Source organism: Paramisgurnus dabryanus, chromosome 1 (assembly GCF_030506205.2).
Source record: "Paramisgurnus dabryanus chromosome 1, PD_genome_1.1, whole genome shotgun sequence".
Lineage (NCBI taxonomy): Eukaryota > Metazoa > Chordata > Actinopteri > Cypriniformes > Cobitidae > Paramisgurnus > Paramisgurnus dabryanus.
In genome coordinates this window covers 64,508,824-64,536,623 of record NC_133337.1, presented here as the reverse complement: position 1 = coordinate 64,536,623, position 27,800 = coordinate 64,508,824, and the positions used below count along the sequence as shown (strand labels likewise).

General features: G+C 37.1%; 1 protein-coding gene across 1 annotated transcript; it reads right to left on the bottom strand.

The window, feature by feature from the left end:
- Positions 1-905: 905 nt before the first annotated feature.
- vps35l (VPS35 endosomal protein sorting factor like) lies at positions 906-27,101 on the bottom strand. Its single transcript, XM_065253579.2, has 30 exons — positions 27,043-27,101; positions 26,541-26,640; positions 25,941-26,117; positions 25,301-25,417; positions 25,196-25,220; positions 24,504-24,580; positions 24,276-24,404; positions 23,883-23,967; positions 22,457-22,513; positions 22,246-22,342; positions 21,952-21,999; positions 21,768-21,861; positions 20,275-20,475; positions 19,430-19,476; positions 16,929-17,040; positions 16,736-16,852; positions 16,508-16,561; positions 16,342-16,422; positions 16,173-16,235; positions 15,887-15,972; positions 14,049-14,129; positions 13,912-13,975; positions 13,201-13,299; positions 12,714-12,791; positions 11,490-11,604; positions 11,241-11,380; positions 10,977-11,142; positions 10,771-10,889; positions 7,839-7,985; positions 906-7,761 (listed from the first exon to the last, which is right to left on the bottom strand). The coding sequence occupies exons 1-30, from the start codon at positions 27,057-27,059 to the stop codon at positions 7,642-7,644; spliced, it is 2,913 nt and encodes a 970-aa protein (XP_065109651.1). The 5' UTR covers positions 27,060-27,101; the 3' UTR covers positions 906-7,641.
- Positions 27,102-27,800: the final 699 nt, after the last annotated feature.

Here is a 27,800-nt window from a genome sequence, read left to right as displayed (position 1 = left end):
CAACGCACAGTGTGTTTGCTGCTACGACCTGCGTACTGGTATTTGTTTAACGCGAGCGCATGCTGTTGACTTTTCGCTAACGTGTGACGCAGCCGCCAAAGCTTCCGTGTCATCATCGTACAGTCTACATGCCTGTCGTACCCGGGTTTAAACGATCTATGACGCACAGTGTGATAAGGTAATGATCTTATAGGAGGGCGAAAATCCTGCAGTGTATTCCTGGCTTTACAGAAATCTCTGATACAGTGCCCGACTGCTGCCAATTGAGCCTCTTTAAAAGTGCTCCTGGCAGCGGTGGGATTCGAACCCACGCCCCCGAAGAGACTGGAGCCTTAATCTGCCGGCTGCTGAAGGATAGTCCAAAATAATGTTGAAAAATGTTTGAAGCACAGCCAATCAAATCGATGCACTTCAACATTTACAGCCAATTAAGTCAAATCGCTTCAACATTTGCAGCCAATCACAGAGAGGAAGTTTCAACATTTTCGATATTTGACCAATCAGAGTGAAAAAGAAGTCGTTGGGCACTATTCCCGCTCTTCGCCAGTAGGGGAAGTTAGCTAAAAATATCAATCAATTTGCCGAATTTGGTGAAATTGTATGATTTATAACAATGGAATACAATGCCCTAACAGGGAGTGTCAGATGTCAAAAAAGTTCAGTAGAAGTTCAACATCTTTAAATGGAAGACAAATATTTTTTATCATTTATTACAGACTTTAACCGGTAAGAATGCATATCTTAATCGCATAATTAAATCTGACAGATATTTAGAGTTTTCATAATCATTTTTAATTAGTATTTTTTTTGCAAAACTGTTTAGGACAAGACAATGTCTGCCAAAAATCACACAAAGGCATAATTAAACTGTGTAATTAAAAGTCATTTTATTTTTTACTCCCTGTGGTAACACATTTTTATTGAAAATGTTTTGCCCTATTTCAGTTTACCAAGTCAAGATTTAGCTAGTCTGCTGCAGCGAAGCCCAACCTAAAGATGGAGACCATCTGACTACTGACCAACCTAGCTCAACAGCAGTGTCCAGTCCTCCTATACCAAGTAGCCTACCACTATAAGTATTGGCCACTTTTCACTATTTATTATTCCACAAAACCATAATATAATGAAGTAAGAACAATACTATACATACTATATAGTGCTTTATTTTAAATATATTCACTATTGTACCAAATTAAGTGTGGTAAGTGACATTTGTAAGACATTGACACTTTTATTCAGCAATGCATTGCATGCCCATTACATTTATCAAAACAACAATAAAAACATTTATAATGTTTCAAAAGATTGCTATAAAAATACAGACAAATTAATGCATGCAAAGCTTTTCAAACTTCATGTTTATCTTAAAATCCACACATATAACTGAACAGTGGTGCATTGTTACATCTAGGATGACATTAAATGATTGAACAGTTATATTTGATGCCTTTTTCCTGTTACAAAATATATTAGTCAACATTTGAAGTGGATCCAAAAAAGTTTATCAAAGTTGTCCTAAGACAAGAATGGGTATTAGGGATTGGTTTTATGTAAACTTTTATTAAAGGTTTTGATCCACTTCGAATGTTGACTAGTGTATATTCCACTGCATGTTTGTACAGACACAAGAACCTTTTTTTTTAATGACTGTAATGTGGCCAGTTTGTACACTGTTAAAAGTTTCATGGGGTTTTTGACTTTTATTTGCTTTTAACATTTGAGATATCAAATACACTGGACAAAACTACAGTTAAGAAGTTATTTTACATGAGAAATATTTACATAAAGTTTTCAACACGAAATGATAACAGAATTTCTAAAAAGATCCCAAGTTCACATACCTCTGATTCACTGTAACCTAGTTTTAATGTTTGGTGATTTACATATTATAGTTAACATATACCTGCCTTTAATTGTATGGTGTTGACGTCATGAGCATCGCTGAATGGTTTAATTTATTGAAGTAGTTGTGTATGAGTCTCTTAATTGTTCACAATGTAAAAAGATTCATCTTTACATCATACAGTCACTGGTGAACAGGAGTCAAATATGCATAAGATGCTGAATTGCGAAGATTCTTGTCATAGTCATGTCTCCGTTTTTCCTTATTTTGTTATTTAATTCATTGTCTTGTTAATTGTCTTGTTAATCTGTTATCATTATTTTCAATCGTCCTCACCTGCATCTTGTTTGATTTGATTATCTGTCCTGTGGATTTATACCCTGTCTGTAATTTAATTTATTGTCCTATCTCAGTTTGTGTTAAATGTTGTTTTAGTTTTCATTGCTAATTTTGTAATTAAAGTTTTTTTTGTTATACTTCTTTGTCGTCCTGCATACACAACTGTTATAATTCTGCAGGACTTAATAGATAAACACGATAAACTAAGTTTTATTAACTACAGCTGAAAAAGTGTTAAGATGAACACTTAAATTTTAATTAAGCGTCGTTTTGGATAAAGCGCTTATTTAACAAAGGTAACTTAAGGGAGTAAATGTTTTGTTTCACAGGGTGCTAATGCGCTGTTACAAGCACCATGTGTACTTCCACTTCCAGACAGATTTTTTGTTATGCCCTTCTGCTGTGGATGCCATATAAGCTGTGGAAGGTCAAGGTTCTTTGTCCCAATCCTGCTTGTGGACTGCATCAACTGACAGGAGGTGGTAAACCATCCAGAGCCTGGACTTCATCAACCACCCTGGGGCAGAGCTTATAGATGAACTTAATGTGGAGGAGAGAGAGGAAGAAGGCGGCTTCTTTGACATCAATGAGGATCACACAATAAAGGCCGCGGTATACTTTTTTCCGCGTCTGGCTCGCGCCCGCACGCGTCCGCGTAGCTTTTCGAGTATACTCCCCGCGGCTACACGCGGATGGCCGCGTTCGACACTATACGCAATACAAATGATTTCTTATTCAAATTATTAGTCTAACAGGCTGTCAGGGCAGCACTGATTTGGCGACATTTACAGTACATTAAAACATTAGGATAGGTGAAGAAAAGTAACTCATCCACCATTGCAAACACAGTTTAGAACAAACAACAAGACAACAAAGAACAGGAATCAAACAAACATGCTCCAGAGCTTTCTGTTCGTTGAAGAAGTAAAAGTTAAAGAAGAAAAACCATAGTGTGTGTGCAAATGCTGTCTGTTTCCTTTGTATAATTGTTTATAGTGGAATGCACTGTCTAAATATTTTCACGCGCATGCGCTGTTGTACGCGGACTGTACGCGCACTGTCCGCGCGGTCTCAAATTTTGGGCACGCTTGCGGACGGTCCGCGCGGCCGGCCGCGGACCCTCTCGACAGAGGCGATTCTAGGGTCTATGGGGGCCCCAAGCAGAAAATTCCCTGTGTGCAAGAAGTGTGCAAAACTTCTATACAATGTCCTTTGCTTAACCCACTATTCTACAGTGCAACAGTTATTGCGAAAGATACATATATACAAGTGTAATCTTCATCATACCTAACATTATTAACATGTTTAGATGCATAAATGGCATAACATGTTTGGAAATAATGACAGCAGAGAAATATTTTCTACATTATACAATGATAGCAATGATTAATAACTTATTTTTACAAGAATGTTTTCAGAAACCAGTCATTTTATGACTGCTATACTAAATAATCTCAGTAAAGTTACTGCTAACTGTTATGTAAGTTAGTGTCCTAGAGTTAAATATTAGTAAACTAAATATTAATTTCATATCTGAAAATACATAACAGTATAACACATACATCTGTTGATTTTCTCAGCAACAATGCAATTCTATACACTTGACAAGAGGTTTTCCAGAGATTTGTTTGATAATGTTTGAGACCTGACAGGGTGAGGATGTAGTTTGTCTTACCTCCTTTAATGAACTCATCATCTCTCATTTCTTCTTCCCTTTCTCTACTTTGCACAAAACATTTCTGATGTCCATCTACAGAAGCCAATAATGATCGAGTCAAAATAGGATTTGCATTGTTATTTAGAAACTTCCTTTAGTCTCGTCATGTTTTCATAAGCTAACTCACTCGCGTGGCGTCTTTTGAATGCGGTTGTGCGCGAATGAACACAAAGACGCGCGCGGACATGAATATGTGCGTGTACGGGTCATTGCGACTGATTTGTAACTACATTGCATATAGATCCGTTTTTGCCGCGATTGTCTTTGTAAAGGATTGCACTAGTTAACTGCTGAAATTTAAACTTGAGATTTACATCGAAAAAACATCATGGAGCTGGACCAGACACATTAAACCACATGTGGGTACGAGGCTGCTCACTTTAGCGCCTTTTTGCGGTTAAATTGTTTTAAATCATTTGAGTGTTAGCATTTGCAAGCCTTTCAAACACGTGCAAATGATAAACTTTTCCTATTTAAATTTGCGTATTAATCTGGCAATCGCAAGCCAAACCGTGGGTCGTGATCCGTACGGATCAACTGCGACAGCACGACTGAATGATACAACGTCACCCATTCGCTACGTTCATTTTCGAAACTGGCAAGTTATCCACCTGGGTTGGATTTTGACTGGGCTAAGTCAATGTCAATCAACATTCCATCCAATCAGAATTTTGATATGCAGTCATGTTGAGTATCTATGATCATCTACCGGGTGTAGATGGCCATCCGAGAAACAAACTCGGGGGCCCTCTAGTGGCTCGGGGCTCCAAGCAGTTGCCTGCCTTGCCTGTTGACAAGGTGCGCCTCTGCCTCTCGATGACGAAAATGACGTCATGCGGACGGCGCGCATACGCGGACGTCCCTAGTATACTTTCGGCTTAAGAGATCTATGTAGACGCTGTTCTGTCATCGCCCTCCACCACGATGACAACGAGTTCCTCTACCTTAGTTTCAACCAGTGCCACCTCAATCCAGGTCTACATTTGTACTCCACCGGTCCCTGAACCCGTTCTTCTGACACGTGACCCGTCACAGTCTCCAACTGCGGTCTCACCTGTTCACTTGGAGCCTGGAGATGCTGGTCAGATGATAATGAGATGGTAAAGTGTTACTTCTTATGCGTTTCAATTTAACTAGAATATCTCAAACGATGTTTGTAAATATCTGCTTCAGTGCATGAAATTTGCTCTCAGATATTTTGAACTTGATAGTAATTAGTTAATTATCAGAAAAAAATGAATATCAAGCAAAACATGTAATTGTTTTTAATAGGCTGTTGACTTCCAGAATGTGCCATGTTTCCAGCATGTGGACAGGCTGACAGAATATCGAGCTTCAGCCTCACCAGGAAGTGACTAACCAGGAAGCAGAAACAAGTATTGGACTTTGGCAGAACCTGGATACCCAGGACAAGCGGCGGGTGGTGTTTGGACCTTGATTCCAGAACTGACTGCTGAGTGGACACTACAGAACACCAAAGACGCCCACTCGCACCCCTGGAGTAGAGAGCACCACCAGATGTGTGCTGTGTGCAAGCATCGCACCTGCTCAGTGACCTGACTGTTGCCATCTGCGGGAGACCCATTCAAGATGATCTTTGATCCTAGAAGACTATCACAAGGTAAGGCAGCTTGTGCTAGGAAATGGCTTGGTGATTATTGGAACTTCATTGCAGCTGGTGGAGGTTAACCAGAACAGCCTGATTCAGTGGTTCCAGAAAAGACCGCAATACCAGCAAGTGACTGTTGTAGTTCAAGGAATTGATTTGCCTCATCTCCTCCCTGAAGCTCAGGAGCCTCTTCAGCATGCCAAACGGCTACAGACTGAGCCGGAGCTACCAATGCAGCCGCATCAGTACAAGCAACCAGATAGCACAATAGGACAAGCAAGGCAAAGACCAAAATCTACTAAGCAGCCCCCCTCAGACCCAAAACATCATCAGCACCTGGAGCCTCACTGCAGATGGTGTTAAAAGGTTTCCAGAGTGTGCCGTTGCTCCAGTATTTGCCAGTGGTACAGGGCATGCCGGTAGTCCATGGTGTGCAAATAGTGCAGGGCATGCCACTTATGCAGCCAGCAGTTATGCAAAGCACAACCTTGGCACCAGGTCCCAATCAAGGAGCTATGCCCAAGAGACCCTACAGGAGGACCTTATATTAGAGGCAACCACTTGCCAGAAGTGTGGCCAATTTAAGACGACTGGACTGTCCCCAGACTGTGTCAAAAGAAGTGTGGTTGGAGAATATGCGTAGAATCTCCAACTAATGTATATAGTGTTATAAATAAAATATATAGAAAAAAGTGTTCACCATTCTTAATAGTTTTGTTGATTGTTACTTTTACTTATTTACTATTTAATTAAATATTCATAAGTGTTCCTTTAACATATTTGTAAACACATTTAGAACAAATTGTCAAGTGATTACTTTTTTGATTTTGTGTTTTACTTTCATTAACGACAAAAGGACACCCTAAAATGTGCAGTTTTATTGTATTGGGGGGTCCGAGGGGGTCAGAAAACCAATCAGTATCTGGTGTGACCTCAATTTGCCTCACACAGTGCAGTGGTTGTTGATTGTGACCTCTGGAATGTTGGTCCACTTCGCTTCAATGCCTGTGCAAAGTTGCTGGATAATGGCAAGAACTGGAACACGCTGTCGTGTACACCGATCCAGAGCATCTCAAACATGCTCAAAACCTCTGTGGCATTGTGTGGTGTGATAAAACTGCACATTTTAGAGTGGCCTATTATTTTGACCAACCTAAGGCACACCTGTGCAATAATCATGCTGTTTAATCAGCATCTTGATATGTCAAGGCTCTGAGGTCGATGTAATATCTCGGCAAAAAAGAAGTGCTCACTAACACAGATTTATAGGCCTTTGTGTACATAGAAAAAGTCTTAGATCTTTGAGTTCAGCTCATTAAAAATAGGGGAAAAAACATTTGCATTTATAGTTGTGTTCACTGTAAAATAAAATAAGTTTATGACAACTTCAAAAAAATATGGTCACATAAGCAAATTCTGCACATTTTGTTACATTTTGTTTTTCTTTTATGTTATGACAGGTCATACTCAGTCTACTGTGCCAATCCTCTAACTGACCATGTTTTTTCATTCATCAATATAAATAGCCGTTTAACATTGGGAGATCCTTAATCATGTTATAGATACAGAACAAAGATACTTTTGTTAAGGACAGCACCAACAAGAATAAAGGACATATGAAAACGATTAACTGGTACAAATAAGGAACAACTGTGACTATGTCCTGTTTTAAAGCATGTGTCTAACTATACTGCAGCAACCTTTGACATGAGGAATATTTTTGAGCATGTTACACCTTGCAATGCTGATAGTAACTTATCCAGAGAAAGTCACAATTAAAATAACCAAACACATCTATCATCTGTCTTTAAACCATAGTTTGGTGAGAGTATTTTAGATGATACCTGGTCAACAACTGTACAAAACAAGTGCAAACTGACAATGTAGACAACCAACTATTTTCAGAAAATGAGAAATGAATGATAATTGTATTATTTCTAATTAATGTAAAGTCAAAAAGCATTTGTGATGCATACTGTGCTTATGCAGGGTACCACCACAGGTTGGTTCAATGATCCATTTCATAATGCATCTCAATTTCTGAACAAGAAACGTTGTCTTATCCCTCTCCAACCATCAAGAACCTGCTCTGGACATCACCTGAAGCCACATAAAGTCTGAAAGGTGTGATGGTCACTCGTTCATCAAAACGTCTCGAGCTCTGGATTGCAGCGATAGACGTGTGATTATATCAGAGAGATGACCCAGGTCAGGTTGTTGAGACTGCTGTTTGATGTACTCTAATGTCCGAACCTAACAAGAAGAGAAAAAAAGAGAAAAAAGGGTTAACCACCATTTACCACTGAGCGCGCGTGTAAATGTATACTAACCGAGGTGCGCGTGTCACAGTAGCCGTGTTTGTGGCTCAGGTTCCACAGGTTGACAGTTAACTGATTGAGTTTGTTGTTGCGCAGATCACCATGAGCCAACAGACAGCCGAACAGAGATAACGCCAGACCGCCCTGCCTGCGCACCCCCTTTAGAAAACAAAAAAAAACAGAGTAACAAGAAACTGAAATCAGCTTTAATCATCCAAATGGATGTCTGAAACCAATGAGAAGAGGGCAATGGCCTGTCAGGTCTTCAGTGTGAGAAGAAGCTCAGTGTCATTGTCAAAAACACAAGTGCTAAAAGTAACAGAGTGCTGCAGAAATGACGTATATCTGACGTATATCTGTAGGCCAACCTGGAAGTTAGCGGCATTCCACATTCATTTTTCCTTAGACTTTTGGATTATTGCAAAAAATAAGCTCTGTTAATAAAAGTTAAGACACTTATACATTTTGTCCAACAAGATAATCTTTACACATGAAGACAACTTTTATACATTTTAAAGTCTAAATGCATTTACTAATAAACTAAATGCTAAATATTCCATTCTAAATGCACCATGGTCACTCGACTTCCATGTCGACAACACAAAACTCTTTCAATCTTTATTAAAAACAATTAAAACATGTTCCCTGATAAGGAAATACTCTGTGGATGAATGGTTGGGAATTGTGCCCATGTTGAGTTGTTTTTAAGACCTTCATGAATGATGACATATAAAGTTTCTGACAAAGTCTGTAGTCCCAAATTGTTAGCAACTTCCCTTTAAGACACTTTTAAGCTTTAAAAAGTCACAAGTGGGGCTATTACTGGTGTGTTTTTGTCGAAGAAAAACATGAAAAATCTTGTGTTAACCCAAGATCTTATTTTAGGAGTTTAACCAAAACTCCAATCAAAAAACCCATTGACTTCTGGGTGATGGAACCAGAAGTGCTAAAATGGCAACTCGCTTCCAGGTTTTGCCTAAAAAAAATTTCCCTGCGGCACTCTATATTAAACATAATTCAAGTTGTCCGAGTTATCTCAGGAAGTGCAGTCACAGCGACTGTTAACATGCACTCATAAAAAGTATTTTGTCACTTAAAATGTCTTTATTCTATAAATTTGAAACATCATACCATAACAAATATACATAACAGAAATGATGCAAAAGCTTTTCTCAGCACTAACTTCCAGGTCTAAGATGTTTTGCTACAACTTTCTAGTGGACTTAGGGGCGGTTCACTTTTTTGTGTTTTGTAAATATGTTATTTCAAATCTAGACGAGCGGTAAGCGAGCTCAAATAGAATGACGAGGTCGCTCTTTTTTCCAAGCGTATCAGTGCGGCAGCCAGTTAAAATTTTTCAGAAAGCTCGTGGGAAAATAGGAAAGTGTCGCGGTACAGTTTTACTTCGACATCGCATTTAAGTTTACACCACAACTATAATAATAATAATGATTAGATACGATAACCGATTATTAGGAGTGGTAATTATGTAAGGGATAATGTAGAGGCAGCCGGTAGTTATCGGGAAATAAGCCCCGACAGTGTGATCAGGACCCGACGCGAAGCGGAGGGTCTTGTATCACACTGAAGGGGCTTATTTCCCGATAACTACCGGCTGACTCTACATTATCCCGCTTATTACACGGCTACTTGTCACATAAGAAAAAAAACTGGACATGAATATGAATTTGAAACATTTTATTGGCATATTTGTTTTAAATTAACATTTTTATCCTTCCGCGAAACTTTGCACAGATGCATAAAATGATCGTAATACCTTATTAAGATCCTCTGCTTCATACTTGTCTCCATTTTTTCTCTTTAACCAGTCTTTGAGAAGTTTTAATGCCCATTCTGTATTTTTTTGTGTGTTGGCTTCGTAGCTGTCATGCTCTATTTTGTCAAGTTCAGTCTCAGTAAGCTCTCTGTGTCTTGTCGTGGTTGTCCAGTGTTTGTCACAAGATGGCGCCAAACAGACAGTAATCTTTATTGATCTTTATTGGCGCGGAGCGATCTTACTCGTAAAAGTAGTACCGGCTATGCGTTATTATTTTGGAGCGGTTATTATTCGAAAAGAACGAACCTGCAAATGTCTCAACTGACCAATCAGAATCAAGCATTCCAGAGAGCCGTGTAATAAATGATAATAACCACTACTCATAATTTGGTGGTTTTACCTTTTATACTTTAATTTAATTGAAAAATAATTTATTTTATCTTTTGTAAGAAATGCAAATAAAAACTTTACTTGCTCTATTTTAACAACTTAGTTCAAAGTAATTGTTATTAGTTAACAAACGTGTTACTCAAATTAACATTCCTAACTACATTTTGAACATCAAAATAGTTTTAGTTAATTACTATTAAAACTAAAAACAATCAAGCACATTAACATATCAAGCTGGTGATGATTCTTAACACTTCCTTTACACATGCGTTTCCTGCCCCCTTTTAATTTACAGGACTATTATCAATATCTGCTGATATGTTGGTGCATCTTTAATAGTTATACAGATGAATGATACAGTTGGGATCACGATAAAATACACTGACTGGTTTGGCTTCACCCAATGTCTTTTTTTACAATATCCAGGATTTTTTTAAACCAATACGGACTTTTTCAAATAAAATTTGTCTTTAAAAGTTAACTACTTCATCAACAGATGGACGGTTCTTCCCAACTCCCCCTTTTTTTTTAAGAATTACCTGATGTACCCAATAGTGTCTGCATTTCCTTTTGTTTAATTAAGAAATGTTAAGCAATGGCAGCTCGTCTACATCCATGATCTTAACAAAACATTACTGTCCATCGGTATGGTACTAATATAATTATCTTAAGTTATCATCATCATGCATAGTGTGAATAGCCCTTCAGTTTTACATTTGTGAATTAAAAGTGTCCTAGCATAGTAAGCATTTAAATTACGGCAGAAACAGTACTCACGTCATCACGCCCCAGACCCTTTAAATGATCCAGAACCTGAACAATCAGAGTCTCGCACAACTTGTTGATCTCAGCTATAAACTTTGGATCTCCTCCATAGAGAGTTTCATTTGAATCCACTGTAACAGGAACACAGATGCTATATTTTAGATACGCATTGTGCTTCGCTGCTGGGTTCATTCCACAGCATGTCTGCATTTCCTTACCTTTAGGAATGGTGTATAGGTAGGTTTCCTGACTCATTGCTGCCAGTAATGGCAAAGCGCTGATGTAGACGCGGACTTTAGCGTCGCTGTTGTCCTCCCAGGTGTAATCCTGCACCATGTTTAACAGCCCTCGCACCAGATACAAAACACCCTGCTCGGGATGATCCTGGAGTAACCGATAAAAAACATTCAGATGCACTAACATTAGTAAGATAACCAGTGCTTGGCTTAAAGTATTGCTGCAAATATTTCATGATGTTTTACCGGCACCACCAGCAGCGTGGAGAGGAAGTTATTAATGAGGTCGAGAAGAAAAGGCTCTGATGAACGCGGTTTACCCTCGATACTGATAGTACGTGGAACGTCGGGCAAAAGACTGACGGCTGCCTTTAGAAATGCATCAGCTGAGAAATAGAAAAATCAATCTAGTCAAACGTTTTTACACGTTGTTAGGTCTCACTTATAAGGCAGCATTTAAGGATATACATTCTATATGAAAGATCTAGAACTCACCCTGGGACAGACACTGGTTGGCCAGCGCTACCTGTCCTGACAGTAGATAAAGATTCAGACGGCTGAAGATACTCGTGAGGGAGGGAATGGTGATGAAACTATAGGCAGCACATGCCTGAAAGCAAAAGTACCACAAAAAAAACAGTCACCGATGGCGTCAAACTGGACTACTTAATGTAGAAAGTCCCACACCTTTTTGACAAATGAAACAAAATTATTTTTCCTGACCTTGCTCATTTGTGAATATGGATTATAAAAGGTCAATAAAATTTAATTTGTCCACATAAAAACCGTAAACTAGGTCAACCAGTCCAATTTAAAAAGGGGAGGAAATGAAGAATGTACACACAAATCAGACATCACTACATCACTTTACTTTCAATATCTGGTCAGTTAAACATAAGAGGAGCATAAGTAGGGAATTTATTTAGGTAACGAATATGGATGTAGATAACATTTTACCCCCTGAGGAAAAAAATGAGGCCAATACTTTTGCAGCACTGAGAAATTATTTTAACAATAAATGAAACCCTGCCTACTGTAATGCAAAAAGTATATTAATAATGGGTCTCATTCACTAGGCATGCATATGTACAAAATTGTGAGTGAAATGTGCATACAGGCATTTTCATGAACAAATCCTGATTCAACAAAAACTTTTGTACTAAAATGTATTCTATATGAACGAAAAATGCAGTAACAACTAATAATCACATATGGTATAAAATAATAAAATATTATAATTTATATAATATTATATATACATTATCTATATTAAACATTATTATATTATGTTTTCTACATGTAAAGTTGCACATAATGACTTTTCTTTGCCTTTGCTTTCTCACTTTTTTAAATATCTAAGAAATCGTCCTGCTTAATTCCTAAATGTAAACATAATGAAAAGTCCAAGCGTCAATCACTTGATCTCGGCCTCATGTCCCTTTAATTTTAGACAGAGATGCGCGTTTCTGGTGGAGTCATATTAAAGGTTTTCTTATAACATGAGCTGGCATCTCTGAACATATGCACAAATTCATGTGTTGTGAATTAGACGGAACTTTTTCGTGAGAAGTTCAAATGTGTGTATAAATAGGAAAAACGTACACAATTATTAGTGAATGATTAAAAAGATTAAAAAACAGCTCTCAAGCCCTTCACTTTTTTATGCAAGTAAAATGAGATTCACTCATTAACATTATGTGTTGTAGACGTGAAACTAACCCTAACAAAAGCAGCTGTTTTTCGTGAGTGATTTCCTTTCATCACACGATTGGTCTCCATGGCTAATTGATTGACCGTCTGTAAGAGACACAATAACATCATCATGTTAGACTTCAGCACATGTCCAAATAACTGGAATCTCTCTACTTTTAATTTTCATGCATCAAACAATCAAAACTAGTTCTCCTGTAGCTCATTTTGTAGAGCATTGCGTCAGCAAACCAGAGGTCTTGGGTTTGAACACATATATAGTTTGAATGCACTGTAAGTCACTTTAGATTAAACATCTGCTTAATGCATAAATGTGTTAGCAGCTGACCCTGAACAGATATAAAAACTGTCATTACTGTGGACCCAGGAGAAGCAGAGGAGTGAAGTGACCTTCACATCTGTGACATTAACACAGCTGTCTGCTGCTATCACACACACACACACACATACACGTGATGAAATATAACATGCAAACAGTGAGAGACACGTAGCTTACATGTATCAGATGAATGATAACGGGCTCCAGGTTACAGAACGTGGCCCGGGCTTCCACACAGAAACTCAACTGCTGCTCAAAATCTCTCCCAAATGACACCTGATAAAAGGAAAATGTTTTTCTTAATACAGGTATGTAATTTTTTTAATTTGTTATATAATAGTTGCTTTTCGCAAACTTTAAATATATAATCACAAACTCACATCTCTTTCAGATTTCCGGCATATTCAAACTTGCAACATCGCAACTTGTCACATCACGTGTGAGAATAAATTTCATTATAACATTTACTTAAAAAGCTGTGCTTTACTGAATTTGGGTCCGTTCCAAAAATAAACATATTGTACTGTGCACATATTGTACAATTTAAAAAAAACTTAGCATACAGGATACAGTATACTGCCCTTCAGCCTACTTATACTTTCAAACATTTATATGGTTTTAGCTTGGCAGCCCCGGTTGCCACTTACTTTTATTGCATGGAACAAATCATTCTGCTGTAACATCATTAAAATAAAATCCCATCTCATCCTGTCCTGCCGCATCTCAGCCTATACTATTTCTTTCCCTTCTCAATCATATCACTGTCCATTTCTATCCCATACCATCTTATTTCGATCATATTCCATTAAATTGTCTACCATATCCAATCCTGTCCTACTCCATCCTATCACAGAAGAGAAAGAAATGCCTATAATAAATTGAACTCACCATACGTATAAATCCATTGATAAGCAGAGCAAGAGATCTCTTCTCATCATCGAGAGTTAAAGCACTGAAACACATACACAGGTCAATGCAACTCGCTGTGAATATGAGATGTAATGTCTGACACACAGCTCACTCACTTGACAGAGTCGTGCATGGTCTTACAGATGTGCAGCAGAGCGTTCAGTATGACCGGGTCTCTCGTCGGCTCCTGCTGGTGTCTGGATATTTGGTTTAACACATCAACATTAAGACAACATTAAAGTCCCACTGTGGTGAAAATTAAGTTTCTACTGTTGTTTATGTCTGTGTGGTGTTTATAATTAGCTTTAAGAGAACCCATGTGCAATTTCATCATTCAACACTATTGCCGAGTATTTTATGCATAATATTTGAGTTTTCCAAAGACATTTTATTCCCATGGTTTGAAATCACCTTGGTTAGCTACATCACACACATAACTAGGGATGCACCGAATTTTCGGCCGAAAGACATTTATCACCTAAACAATACGGCCGAAATGTTGTGATGACGCAAACAGAAACCGCGACCTGCACGTGCTTGTCTGAAGCAACATGTATGTGGTGTGGATGTATTTAACCGCAAAAAGGCGCTAAAAGTGAGCAGTTGTCTGTACGCACAGAGGCACATGCGGTTGAATGTGTCCGGTCCAGACGTGATCATCACAGTATGCACTTCAAAGATCAGAACACTGGATGTGTAAACTTTAGAGAGAGTCGTGCAAATGTGTCTCATACTGTAGTCCAATAACATACATTTGCCGAATACAGCAATGAAAAAGAACGTAACGTTTTTATGCTGCGCTGTTTGGGATTCGCCCTCGGTCTCTGTATGCGTGCACGTTTAAGTGCCCTCAATAGTGCACACATGAGTGAGATGCAAACAAGCGGACATAAATTCTTTCTATTATTGGCAGGACACATACAAACAAAATTATCTTCACAGTATTCTTTTCATAATAAAAACATTTGTTTATGTCTAAGAGACAGTAACCTCAACTAACCTTCTTAAGTCTGTGTCGTTAATGTTAATCAAACAACCCAAGACAAAGAGAAAATCACTTCTGTAGCTTTAAAAATAATAATATATTTAATTTATACAAAGACAGTGTTATGACTCATTGAATTCGATTTCTGTACCTAATGCTAATGTTAGCCCTTATTAATGTGCAACTTTGTTCTTTTTTATAAATGTTTGCAATTTCTTTATTTGTTATTAGATATTTCCCAACCCCTTTTTGCTGATATTAAAAAAATTATCAGATCCGTGCCTCAAAAATTGTAAAGTCATCCGAACCTTGAGTTTTGTGATCCGTCACACATGCCTAGTAAAGTTAGTACACAGTAATAGCCATAAATTAATTTGTACTAATAATTGGCATAATAATTTATTTCGGCGTTTCGGTTTCCTCTTTTCCGGTTTCGGCCAAGAATTTTTATTTCGGTGCATCCCTACACATAACCACATCATAAGACGTGCTGAACTAATGTGAAGTGTGTAATAGTCTTACATTTTAACATCAGCACTAAAAACCATTAGTTCACTTATGCATTGTGAAAATGGACTTTGCAGTTATGTGTGAGAAAGTACCAAAATTAGCATCTGTTTATGCATATGAAAGGGTGGAAGCGGGGGCAAATTTGAATATTTATATCTAGTATTGGCCAAGCTGTGCGATTGAGTAGAGGTGGAGACTACTTTCCATATTCATAGATCGGCATAAACTAAATGAGGGAATTACATTCAAGCAGTTTTAAAGCATGTAGAAATTTCTGTCACTGGAAAAACTTTTACATATGCTCAAAGATAAGTTTTAAATGATGAAATTATCGACTATATGGAGACTTTAACTAAGATTAATATTAACAGAACAGTAATCATTCCTTGCATAAGATACTGAGATATAAAAACAAAAGAGAGAGATGTTGTAGATACGAATGCAGAGTGACAAACTTACTTGATGAAGACCTCCATGATGCATTTACAGACCTCCACCCTGACACTGTCTTTCTGAAACATGTCCAGAAATGGCAGGAACTTCTCCTGTAATAATCAAAACACATCAGAAACCAACGTTTCTTTTGATAATGATACGTTTTACTATAATTGAGCATAATTTAGTTCTGGAACATGTTCTTGTCTTGCACAGGCCAGTGCTGGGAAAATAAAAATCTGAATGTCCAGATTTGACAAATTCAGTCATAAAACAGTAAAGTTACATTCGTTTATCATTGAAGTCATACCATAGAGAAGAGCACAGAAAAATCATGGAAGTAGGTTACAATCTTCTGTATCACAGACTGCAGCTAAAACATATAACAAACAACATCATTAGCATTATTATAATCTGACATCATCAGTATGGTTATATCTGACCACTCAAGCATGTACTTTATATTCGCTCTCTTGTACCTGTGGATAAGCATCTTCAAACGCTCTGTCTGGAGTCATGTGTTTGATGATGTCAGCAAGAACCGTGTTCACCTCCCGTTTCTGTGAATGACACGTGCAACAATGTGGGTTAGATATTTTATACAAGCATTTAGTAATCACATTTTGAAACCTATTGGATACTCACGGTGAAGTGACGGCAGGTGAACTCCACCCAGATCTCTGCACAGCTCATATAATCCTGATATACAACATCAATTCATGTTTAGTTTTTGTACTCATCAATATAATGCTAAACCATCAGTACATTTTATGTTTAATGCCGATAGATCATTTAATTATCATCACAGTATGATATGATGATCAAGAACCATAAAGACGAAAGTCTGATGCAGTGTTAAGATGAGATGTTTACCCGTGGACTTCGCACTTTTGTAATGACCTTCCATGCTTCATTGAGTATTGAAAGTCTCTCGTTCTCTGGAGGATCGGCACAGGACAGACTGCGGCCCAGAGATGCGAACAACAAGTGCTAAAGAGAACAGACAGATACACTTACTGTTCGTTCACTAGAAAGTGATCAAATGTTTTTGACCTGCATGTCTGACCTTAGGAAATCCTGCTTCATCACAGTCTTTGATCATGCCGATAAAGTCTGTAGCTCTCGTAGCCACAAATTCAGCCCGGAACGCCCACATGACAGAGTTTAGCAGAAGAGCGCTACGAAAGAAAACAGAGCATAATTATGTACATCCACACAAACATTTTTCAATTTACTCAATGCACATTTATGGATTTGGTAGACGCTTTCATCCAAAGTGACATAAACTGTGTCCTAACTACACATGATGTGATTCAAGCAATGGGCAATTTGTCTGTCTATACTGAATACGACAAAGTGGTGTGGCGCATTTTGTTATGTCAATTGATTGTGTTATCAATTCACTTTTCATAAACTGAATATTGACATTTTAAAGCTCAGTTCTGATGGGGGAAATTGTTTAAGCAGATTCCATAAAAAACAGGATAAGAGCAATTTCAGCGTTAGAGATCTAAAACTTGAAATGTAAATTTTCAGAGAATGGTAAACCATTTGTTTATATTTTCCTAAACCGCTGATGATAGAGTCCAGACAGTCTATGCACAGGTTATGGATGTGACGAAAAACTTTTCTGGAAGACAACATACTTTGTAGGAATTTTGTAAATTAAAATGAAAATAGAAGCAATAATACCCGACAGGGACGGCTCTTCAAAGAACATCAACATTTATTTAAATTGTGTGCGCATTTGAGAAAAAAACAATTTTAGGGATGTGACATTTCTCTATTATAGAGGTGATCTTATTCTTGTGAATACGGTCTGAGACAAAAGTAAATTTAGCAGCATTAGCGCTACAGTGTGCTAACATAAGCATTTAGAAAAACCTTTAAGTAAAATAACCAATCAGTAAGTGTCTGTGGGCGGGGCTTTTTCAGTGTGATGTCACATTAACAAGAGAATCAAAACATGTCTAATTAGGGGTGTGACGGTCATTATATAACCGTGAGACCGACGGTTATAGTTCAACACCGTCATTAGAACTCTATAACCGGCAAAACCGTGTTATTAAAATATTTTTTTAAAAACATTTTTTATCATAAAGAATTTTTAAATACTAATTAAAAACAATTGTTAACAGTCTGTGTTATACGCCCCCTCACGTTCTCACGCAGTGAAAAATACAGAGCGGAGCAGACACTGACAACGCGCTGACATACAGGACAGACCAGGTTACTTTTCGGTTACTTTTGAGATTTAACATATTAAACAAAGTCTCACCTTTGAAATCATCTCTTCCTTCTAGTTAATTTATAGCATCAAATAAACATGAATGACCATGAGAAGGAATGTTGTTTTAACCGAGGAAAGGCGTCAGTACTCTCCGCTTTTCAAGTTCAAATCCTCCCATGCTAATCTACTAACTCTCTTGAACACACATTCACTGCTAGTTGTCTTGCTGTTAGTTTTAAAGAAACGTAGAGCAAGTAGCTAATCAGCGTCTAGTTTATTCAAACGCCGGGTGAGCACTGTGCAGCGCTTCTGCGGAGAGCGTTGCTGCGCGTGGCCATTGTGCTTTTACACCGGCTGCGTTTAATAACAATCTCAAGTTCACATTACTTTCTTTTACCTGCATTTATGAGCAAAACCTCTTCAATACGCTTTTAATCCACATTGTTTTCGTGCTGTTCTGGTCCGTGTAATGACAGATATAGACACAATTACAGACATAAAAAGCCCAATGCACAAATCTGTTTCTATGAAGATTATTAAAATAGATGATAGATGAGAGAGTGACAGCGCAGTCTTCTGGCAACAGTGTGTTTTTTAAATATTTCATTGCTTTCTGTTAAATTGTTCAAAGTTATTACTGTTTAAAACACACTTGGCATCACATTCATGATTTGATGGTAAAATGACACTTTCCCGTCAATCCACGAGCATTTAAATGAGCAAAACGCCCCCCACCGACGGTTATGTTATGAACCGTCACATTTGACTCACGTCATAACCGTCATCACCAATTCTAAAACCGGCACACCCCTATGTCTAATTAGACTGCTTTGGTTTAATGGGGATAAGAAAAAGAAATAAAAGGTGGATTTTAATTGTAGTGTTGTTGTGTTCACACACTGCCAACACACATTTATGTCCAAACTAACCGGTGCCCTTTAAAGATAGATGGATTGGTGGTTAATGTATTAATTTATTAAAGGGCACGTATTATGAAAAACCACTTTTACAAGGTATTTAGACATAAATGTGTGTTGGCACTGTGTGAACACAACAACCCCACAATGAAAAAATCCAACCTATCCTTTTTTGGCCACAAGAGCAGTTGTATTAGACATGCTGTTTTGATTCTCTTGTTCATGTGATGTCAGACTGATAAGCACCGCACACAGCCTGGTTAATTTAACCCAAAAGCTTTCCTAAATGTGTTTGTCAACATGTTGTAGCGTTTAACAAAAATCACAAGTTCATATGATGCATATCTGATCATCTGTCATGCATGTTCGTGTGTGTCCAAAATGTGCAAGAGGTGTGAAAAGACTGTAAATGAGTCTTACTTGTTTCCCAACTTCTTGCATCTCTCCATCATCTCTGTCAGCAGTACCTTTAAAAGACAAGCGGTTCAAAGACATATCATACTAAAATAAACTTTTTTTAATATCTAAATCAATAAAACACTTCAAAACAAATTTCAAAACAATATTATTTACAGTTCTTTATTTCAATCATCTCAAATAATCAGATTTTCCAACATAGTACTTGCATCAAAACAACACTGTAGACACCTGCAGGTGTACAGTATAAATACAGTATCCCAGATTTGTCTTTAACTCTTTCCCCGCCATTGACGAGATATCTCGTCAATTAAGAGAAAACGCTTCACCGCCAATGACGAGATTTTCCGTCTTTCCGCAATACCGCTATTATCCACCATTATCCACGCTATTATCCACTTCCGCAACTTTTTAAACCCGGAAGTATTGCCCTATGGCAAGCTGCCGCATGTCCGTGTCTGTTTTAAAGATCGCTCTGAATGGGATCTCTATGAAAAGTCCGTCACAAAAATGGAATTATCTCTGCTTTTTGCTCAAAAAATGGTGTTTTTGCAAAAACCTACCCATATTCAAAAGCTGATTGGAAAAGAACCACTAAAGGTAGGATGAAACGGTTTTTTTTGTTTGAAAGCAGAGGGTCTGTTCTTTCATTTGGTATATTGTATGTTTATATATTTAAAGAAGAACATTTTCTGGAAGGCATTAAACTTTGGTGAAAATCATGAAAAACGCTGGCGCTGGCTGGCAACTTTTTTTAAAAACGCTGGCGGTGAAAGAGTTAAATGGAAGCCTTTAGTAAAGTGTTTCTGAATGACTTCCTTTAAAGGTAAAGTGTTTGTTTTGTGTACCTCAGGTGCTCTGTAAGCCACACACTGCAGGATCCAGTGTATGGCAGGAGAATAAAGGGTCAGATAGATGGGAATCTCCACGCGCTGCTGTGTCAGCTGATTCTGAACACTGTCCCCATGTATCTGACGAAACGTAGCCAGCAGGTCGAAGAAGTTCTTGTTCAGACTGTCCTTCAGATGTGGAGCAACCTCCATCCCCACCTGACAGAAGAATACATTATTGCATTATTAATAAGACATTATAAAAACATTATTAGGGTGTTATGAGCATTTGCCAAGTAGTTTTTAGGCAATTGCCCCTTCTCCATTGTGACTGGACAGCAGTGAGAGAACTTACATTCACAAGGTGAGCTTTTCACCCAAAATTAAATATTTTTCAACTCTCTTTCCGCGCAGAAAAAAAATCCGCTAGCGGTTGCACTTTCATTGGAAACAATAAAAAAGCCGGCATAAAAGCTTACCCCTAACTGTATCACAGCATGAATTATGTTCTGGATGTAAATCGTGAGACTTTTGCCCAAACCTCGCGGGACGTCACAAACTTTTATTTGCAATTAGTAAATGGATATCACATATTTTGGTAGTAAAATGGAAAGTGTTGCACATTTCTTTAGTGCACATTTCATTCATTTTGTTAAACATCTGCAACTGCTTTTATCACATATTGTGTCATTTATTTAGGGACTACTACATAAACAATAAACTTTAATAAAGCTACATGCACAAAAAAAGAAGCATTTTTAACGGGTGCAAAGAATTCTGCTTCTGAAAGTTTCAGAAAAGTGTAGATAATAAATCTTTAGGTTCAGCAAATTTTCATTTAAGAGTGTTTATATGTGTATTTAATTTAAAGAAAAACTTAAAAATGTTTTTATTTTTAAGTAAAAGTGACATTTTTACACCTGCTAAGTGTGTGTAGACTACATCTGCATCGGGTGAATGAATGCTTGGGATATTCACGCCCACTAAAACACTTGGGAAAAATACAGGAAATACTTTATGTAAGTAATCAAGTGGTCAAGTGCAAAGACCGCAAGTGTTGGTATTTGGACGCAGCCTAACAACCCGTTCAGACCGCCAGAGACTAGCAGTAGCAGGCCATCTCTCATCAGTTACTGGAGTTGACGGCAGTCATTTGTTTATGACAATCAGATTTAGAAACGCCTCCTAACAACCTCATTGAAAGAGATTGAGCGATACACAGTGAGAAAGTCACTGGTGGTCTGAACGAGGGATAAACCGTAATTTTGTTTTCTCATGATAAGTGCTTCAAAAACCACAGTGACATGTGTGTTCGACTTCATATGGTGCAGCGCATGTGGATGACTTTAAAATACTAGGCCTGTCAAAAGATTAATCACATACAAAATAAAAGTTTGTTTTTGCATAATATGTGTGTGTGCACTGTGTGTAATTATATTGTATATATGCATGTATATGCAAAAATGCGAGGGCACATTTTCAATTTGAAGGGTAATAAGAACGCAGCTCACCCTGCATAAGTACGCTCGTGCATATACGGCCACCAGCGGGTCTCCAATTCCTCTAATCATCGCCGTTAATCTCTGCAATGTTTCCTGAATACCACTGACATACAGTGAGAAGCAATAAATCAAATACCATTCATTTTTTCAAACTAGCAACGTGAAGAGAAATGCAACATTGAGGGATACTTACGATTTAGTCAGAAAACGGTTGCATTTCAAAAGAGCAGCTTCAACATATCTGTGTCAAAGTTAAGAGCTCACTAAAACAATCTTAAGCTTATAATTCATATGAGCGGTTAAATGGTTAAAAAAATCCTTGCATATATTCATAAGTAAGGTCTGAGATGAACATCCCGAAGAGTGGAAATACTGTTACTTTAAAAACATTAAGGCAGGAAACCAGTTAGAAAACTTTGCTTGTAATTTTCTATACATCACTGATCTGGAATCAGATCTGATTGAATGATGATAAAAAAGTGGATACAGTCGAGGGATGAGCTCTCTGATGGAGGCGATCTTAAAGAACCAGTTGAGACACGTTTCTTTAGCCGTGTCATTCACATCATCCGCACAGAATGACTCTACAAAAAAATGTACGACAACATGAATACTATGTAGAAAAAGCACAAAGGTATCCAGCTACTTTTATACTGTTGGATCTCTATACTATGTTGTGATGAAGCATATTATTGTACCTGGTAGGGGATGAGGCTCAGCACACATGGACCAGATCCTGTCATATACCAGACCACCTCCACAAACACACATTTTTCACATTAAAATGAAGAGAAAAACATTTATTTTACAATACAGAATGACCACATAATCACTTGAGTCTTGTGTATTACTGTTGACCAAATACACCACAGTTTACTTGTTGTAACCACATTTGTGATCCTATATGTGAGCAATGGACCACAAAACCAATCATAAGGGTCAATTGTTTGAAATTGCTGAAATGTTTTCCATTGATTTATGGTTTGTTAAGATATGACAATATTTGGCATAGATACAACTATTTGAAAATGTGGTATCTGTCGGTGCAAAAAAATTAAATAATTGCCTATAAAATAATTGCCTTAAAAATTGTCCAAATGAAGTCCTTAGCATCACATATTACTAATGATAAATACATTTTGATATACTTAAAGTAGGAAATTGACAAAATATATTCATGGATATAAAAAATATATTATTTTGACCAATACAATGTACTGTTGGCTATTGCTACAAATATACCCATGCGACTTATGACTTTTGGTTCAGGGTCACAAAACTATTAAGCTCTTACTTAAGAAGTTATGATTTTTACCCATTAGCTGTTACCCCCCTTTTTTAATAATAGTTATAGCAGTTTAAGTTTGTTTAAAAAAATAAAAAGCAATGCAATATAGTATATCTTTTATATTTAAATCCCATAAAAATTAAAATGTTTACTTCAAAAAAGCCATAAGTCTCAACTAGTTCTGATCCATATTTTCAGGTAAAATCACAAACCATGAGGTTTTTTATCACACTTTTAGTGGTTTTACCAACACAAGGCCACTAGGTGTCAACGGTTTTCTGCATACTCACAAATTACTAATTAATAAATAACTGTGACTGCATCATTATTAATAAAAAAGGGTTTTGAAATACAAAAACTACATTCTTAGAGCTATATTAGGCTATTACAATTATAAATACATATAATAATTAATATGTATTCCTACGAGTTAAGTGACATTTAACAAAATGACTGTCACTACTAAATTTCTATCATCAAATGGCTTTGAAAAATTGAAAACTACATTCTTAGAGCTTTACAACAATATATTGTAAAGTTTGTCAAGATTATTTCCGGATTATAGGATATATAATCATAAATATGTTAAAAAAAACCTTGGTCCTACCTGTTGACCAGTTACATTTTAGAAAATTACTCGCACTACATCATTATTTTTCCAAAATATAAAAATCAATCGGAGATTTTCAACGATAAATAGTTTGTCAAGATTAGTGCTGGCTAAGACTAAGAAATTATTGTTTTAAATATTGGATGGCAAATGTCCCACCTAGGCTGTGGGACAGTGACAGGTAATAGTAAGGGACTTTTATCAATCCTTTATGATCAGCTCTTACCAAACGTGTCCAGGATATCTGTGATGAGGACAAACTTGCTGGGGTAAAACTGAATGACTGAAGTATCTGACAGCAGTTTAGAGCACTAAAAAACAGAAAAAAAGGTCATGAACAAGTAAACAAAACCCCATTTTACTGGTGTGACATAAGAAAAAAGGAATTTAACAAGAAAAGAAATATAGGACAGTACTTGATTTTATGCAACAGGAATTAATGTAATGTCTTCATTACAAGACAGGAGTTAAAATAGTGGCATTTGAGTTGTTTCAGAAATCAAGAAAGGTATGAGTTACAAAAGACATTAAATAAACCAAGACCAAGAACATGTAGAAATATGGTTTGGATGCATTTTGTTATTTGGATTTAATCATGCTTATTCACTCCTTCTCAGACCTGGATGACGATCTTCAGGGCTTTGACTTTCTGGTCTGAACCCCAGGCCTCTTTGAGAGACTGGTTGAGTTCTTCTATGCGGTTCACATAGTCTTGCTGGGACAGATTCAACAGCTCCCTCTGAGAGCCCTGAACACACACAATACACAACACGTTCATACACGCTTTAACATGACATCACAGTACATAAACATTAGAAGACATAGGTCAACTCGAGATGAGACAAACCTCCTCCAGATCATCCAGTTCCTCCAGGCGCGTTCGTACCTTATCTGACACGGCTGAGCTGGGGCTGGATGCTTTACCTTCACAAAGTTCAAACCCATCAATGTCTAAACATGCCTTGTATTTCACTCACAAAAAAACATAAAGTGCTCCAAGAAACCTAAGAGACAATTCTGGGTTTCTCTTCATCATTATTCATGTGTAAATTATTGTTCAGCCATTTTTTATGCAGCACACAGATACTGTTGTCATGTGATACGCATTTTATTCACAGCACTGCACAAAATCAATTAGTCACTTGTGATAAACGCAATCAAAATCAGATTTTTACTCATATATGACCCAGATTTGTCTCTTTGCATGACAGTATGTGGAATCTGATCTTTTCAATTGTAATTTGAGACAATGTTTTGCAATGTGACCTCAGTCTTAACAGTCATATCAGGGTTGCATCATTTTAGATTGGTAGGCATGACGATTGCAAAAATATGCACCAACAGCATGTTTGCAAAACCACTTACAGTAAAACCATTCAAGACATTACATTTTAAGCTTCTGATGTAGATCACCTTATACACGTAAACCCATTATGTTTAGACCTGGGAGAAGACTGCCTTGGCTTATTTGATCTCGTATTGCTCAAACTGATACTGTATTTACCCTGCAAAACAGGCGAGTCATGCATATGAACTTACTTTTGTCTGAGCCCATGAAGAGGTTCTGTAAAGAATAAAAAGATGTTCATTAACATTTTATTTAAGTAATCAACAGAAATGAGGGTTGTCAAGCATTGCACATACTATTGAGAGCTTCTCTGTGGTGGTGAATCTGGACAGAATCTCTCCACGCTTAGATGACCAAGGCTCAAAGTCTGAGCCCACCTCCTCCTCTTGATCTTTACGTTTCCTGCCCAACTCCTACAACATAAAACATTTGTGTTCATCACCACTACACATTTACCCATTAACAGATATAAGGGAAGGCAGTCAAAAAATATTTCCTAGAAACTGAGAGGCAGTTTTCCAGACACAGTTAAAATTAATCCAGGAGTAGGCCTTATATTAGTAGTTATATTAGGACATTTTTGTAGTTTTTACAAACAAACCTTACAAAAAGACAATACTGGTGTGCATCTTGAAACATGGCAATGGCACTGATATATGTTAAGATATGTCAGGGCAAAATGTTTTTAAATGAATGCAGCTCCAACATGTGTTTTAGTCTGGGACTTAAATAAGTCCTGTCCAAGAAATCTGTAGATGCATGAAGGCTTTATTCAATGCAATTGCATAGTTAGATAAGTCTACATAATAGTGTCACTCTATATAATAAAAAAGTGTTTGAATGTTGACTTGTGGATAAAAACTAGTTCTAAAAACATAAATACTCATTATAACACATCTACTGGTGTGTCTGTAAGGTTTTGTGTCTTTGATTTACCCCAGCAGAGATGCTGTGCGGAAGAGTTGGAATGTCAGATGTCGCAGCAAACAGGGACAGCGGGTCGGTCCCATCCAGCATAGAGCTAAGCGGATCTAAAGCAACAGAACTGGAGGAGGAGGAGGATGAAGATGTGCTGCCTTTACGCACACTACGGCGAGATTTAGAATCTGTCACCTGAAAAAAAGACAATCATAATGAAAAATTACTGTGCACAAAACTTTGTAAAGTTATTTTAATTTTAATAAACTTCAGTGTTTATTTCTTACATAGAGTTTAAGTCTCTATATCAAGTTCACAATGGTAATAACTCATAAATCCAATCCAGGGTTTTAACCTGAAACCTTTTCTCTCCCTCTTCCAAAAGGTATTTTCACAAAAAAATTATTATTGTGTCCCTAAGATGAACTGGCCTATTGTTTTCCTAATGATAGGGTGGGAAAGGGGGGTATTGGGTTGAAGACTTCCCTTAAGTGACCCTGTCTGTAAAATCCAGGCTTAAGTGTCATAATCTAAATATGAGATTAGCAGCATCAAAATTTGATTTCACCTTACTTTGAAATTACCTTACTTAAAATAAAAAATAAACAGTTGATGTACCGTGATTGCTTTGAGTGGATGATAGTCACTGAATTCCACAGCTGAAGCCTCCAGGCGACACATCTGCCTCTCATATTCATATTTACGACTACGAGAGTGCCTGTCCATCACAAAAACACATCGAAAATTATATATTATACACAGTAAATGATACAAACAGTGTGCCATGACTTTTCAAACAAAGTATCATAAGCACATCATGTTTTGAACATAAAAATACCATGTTTTCAGGACATGTACCATGCTATTCTTTGAAATGCATTTAAAGAGCATATAAATGCATTGGTAACGTTGTATAAAAGTACTGTGGTACAAAATCTATCGCTGTACTATATGTTTTAATTGTCATCAAAGTGCATATCCGCCAAAGCAATATTTATCCAACACTTCTGATATCTAACAAAAACGAGTGTCTCTGTTATTAATTAAATTCGTTACCATTAACCTCTGTTAATCTATGTTCTTGTCAGAAATCTTTTTAAAAAGTAAATACATCTCTTACCACTGAACAGAAGCCATGTTCACTCAGTATCATGTGATGCGGTAGGGCGAGAGATAAAAGTCCTGGTGTCATAATAAAAGTCAGCTGTAATTATGTTATCTGTTTATTTATATTCAAGTGTAGTTTTCATTTTCAATGATAACGTTGAATGAAAAAATAACAATAAAAATAAATTGTTTATTAAGCAATTTTATTGCAATACTGATGCAAAACTGCCATGAAGATGTAAGTCCCCATGAAATAAAATCATATTATTCTTATTTTTAATGGAATATTGCAGTGTTTATTATAAACTATTTTTCTGTTTGGTCATAATTTTTTTAAACACCTAAAAATGTATCTCCACTCTCTTGTGGCAATTATTTTCTGAAAACATCAGCTAGAGCCGGGTTCCCCAAATCTTACCCTGGAGGGCCAGAGCACTGCAGAGTTTAGCTCCAACCCTGATCAAACACACTTTAGCAAGCTAATCAAGGTCTTCATGATCACCAGCAAATCACAGGTGGGTAAGTTTGATTAGGGTTGGACCTAAACTCTGTACTGCAGGGGTGTCCAATCCAACTTTAAAGAATCAGAAATCAAATTATGCAAAAAAAAAACAAACAAACAAATTGATATTAAATGTGTAAGTTGGGTGTACTGTATAGTACTAAAAAAAAGAATTTAATTCAAACACTAGAGAGTGCAGTTTGCAAAATGATTTATATTTATGTCTAGTAAGGTTATTCAGTCAACTACTCTAAAAACTTATTAACATT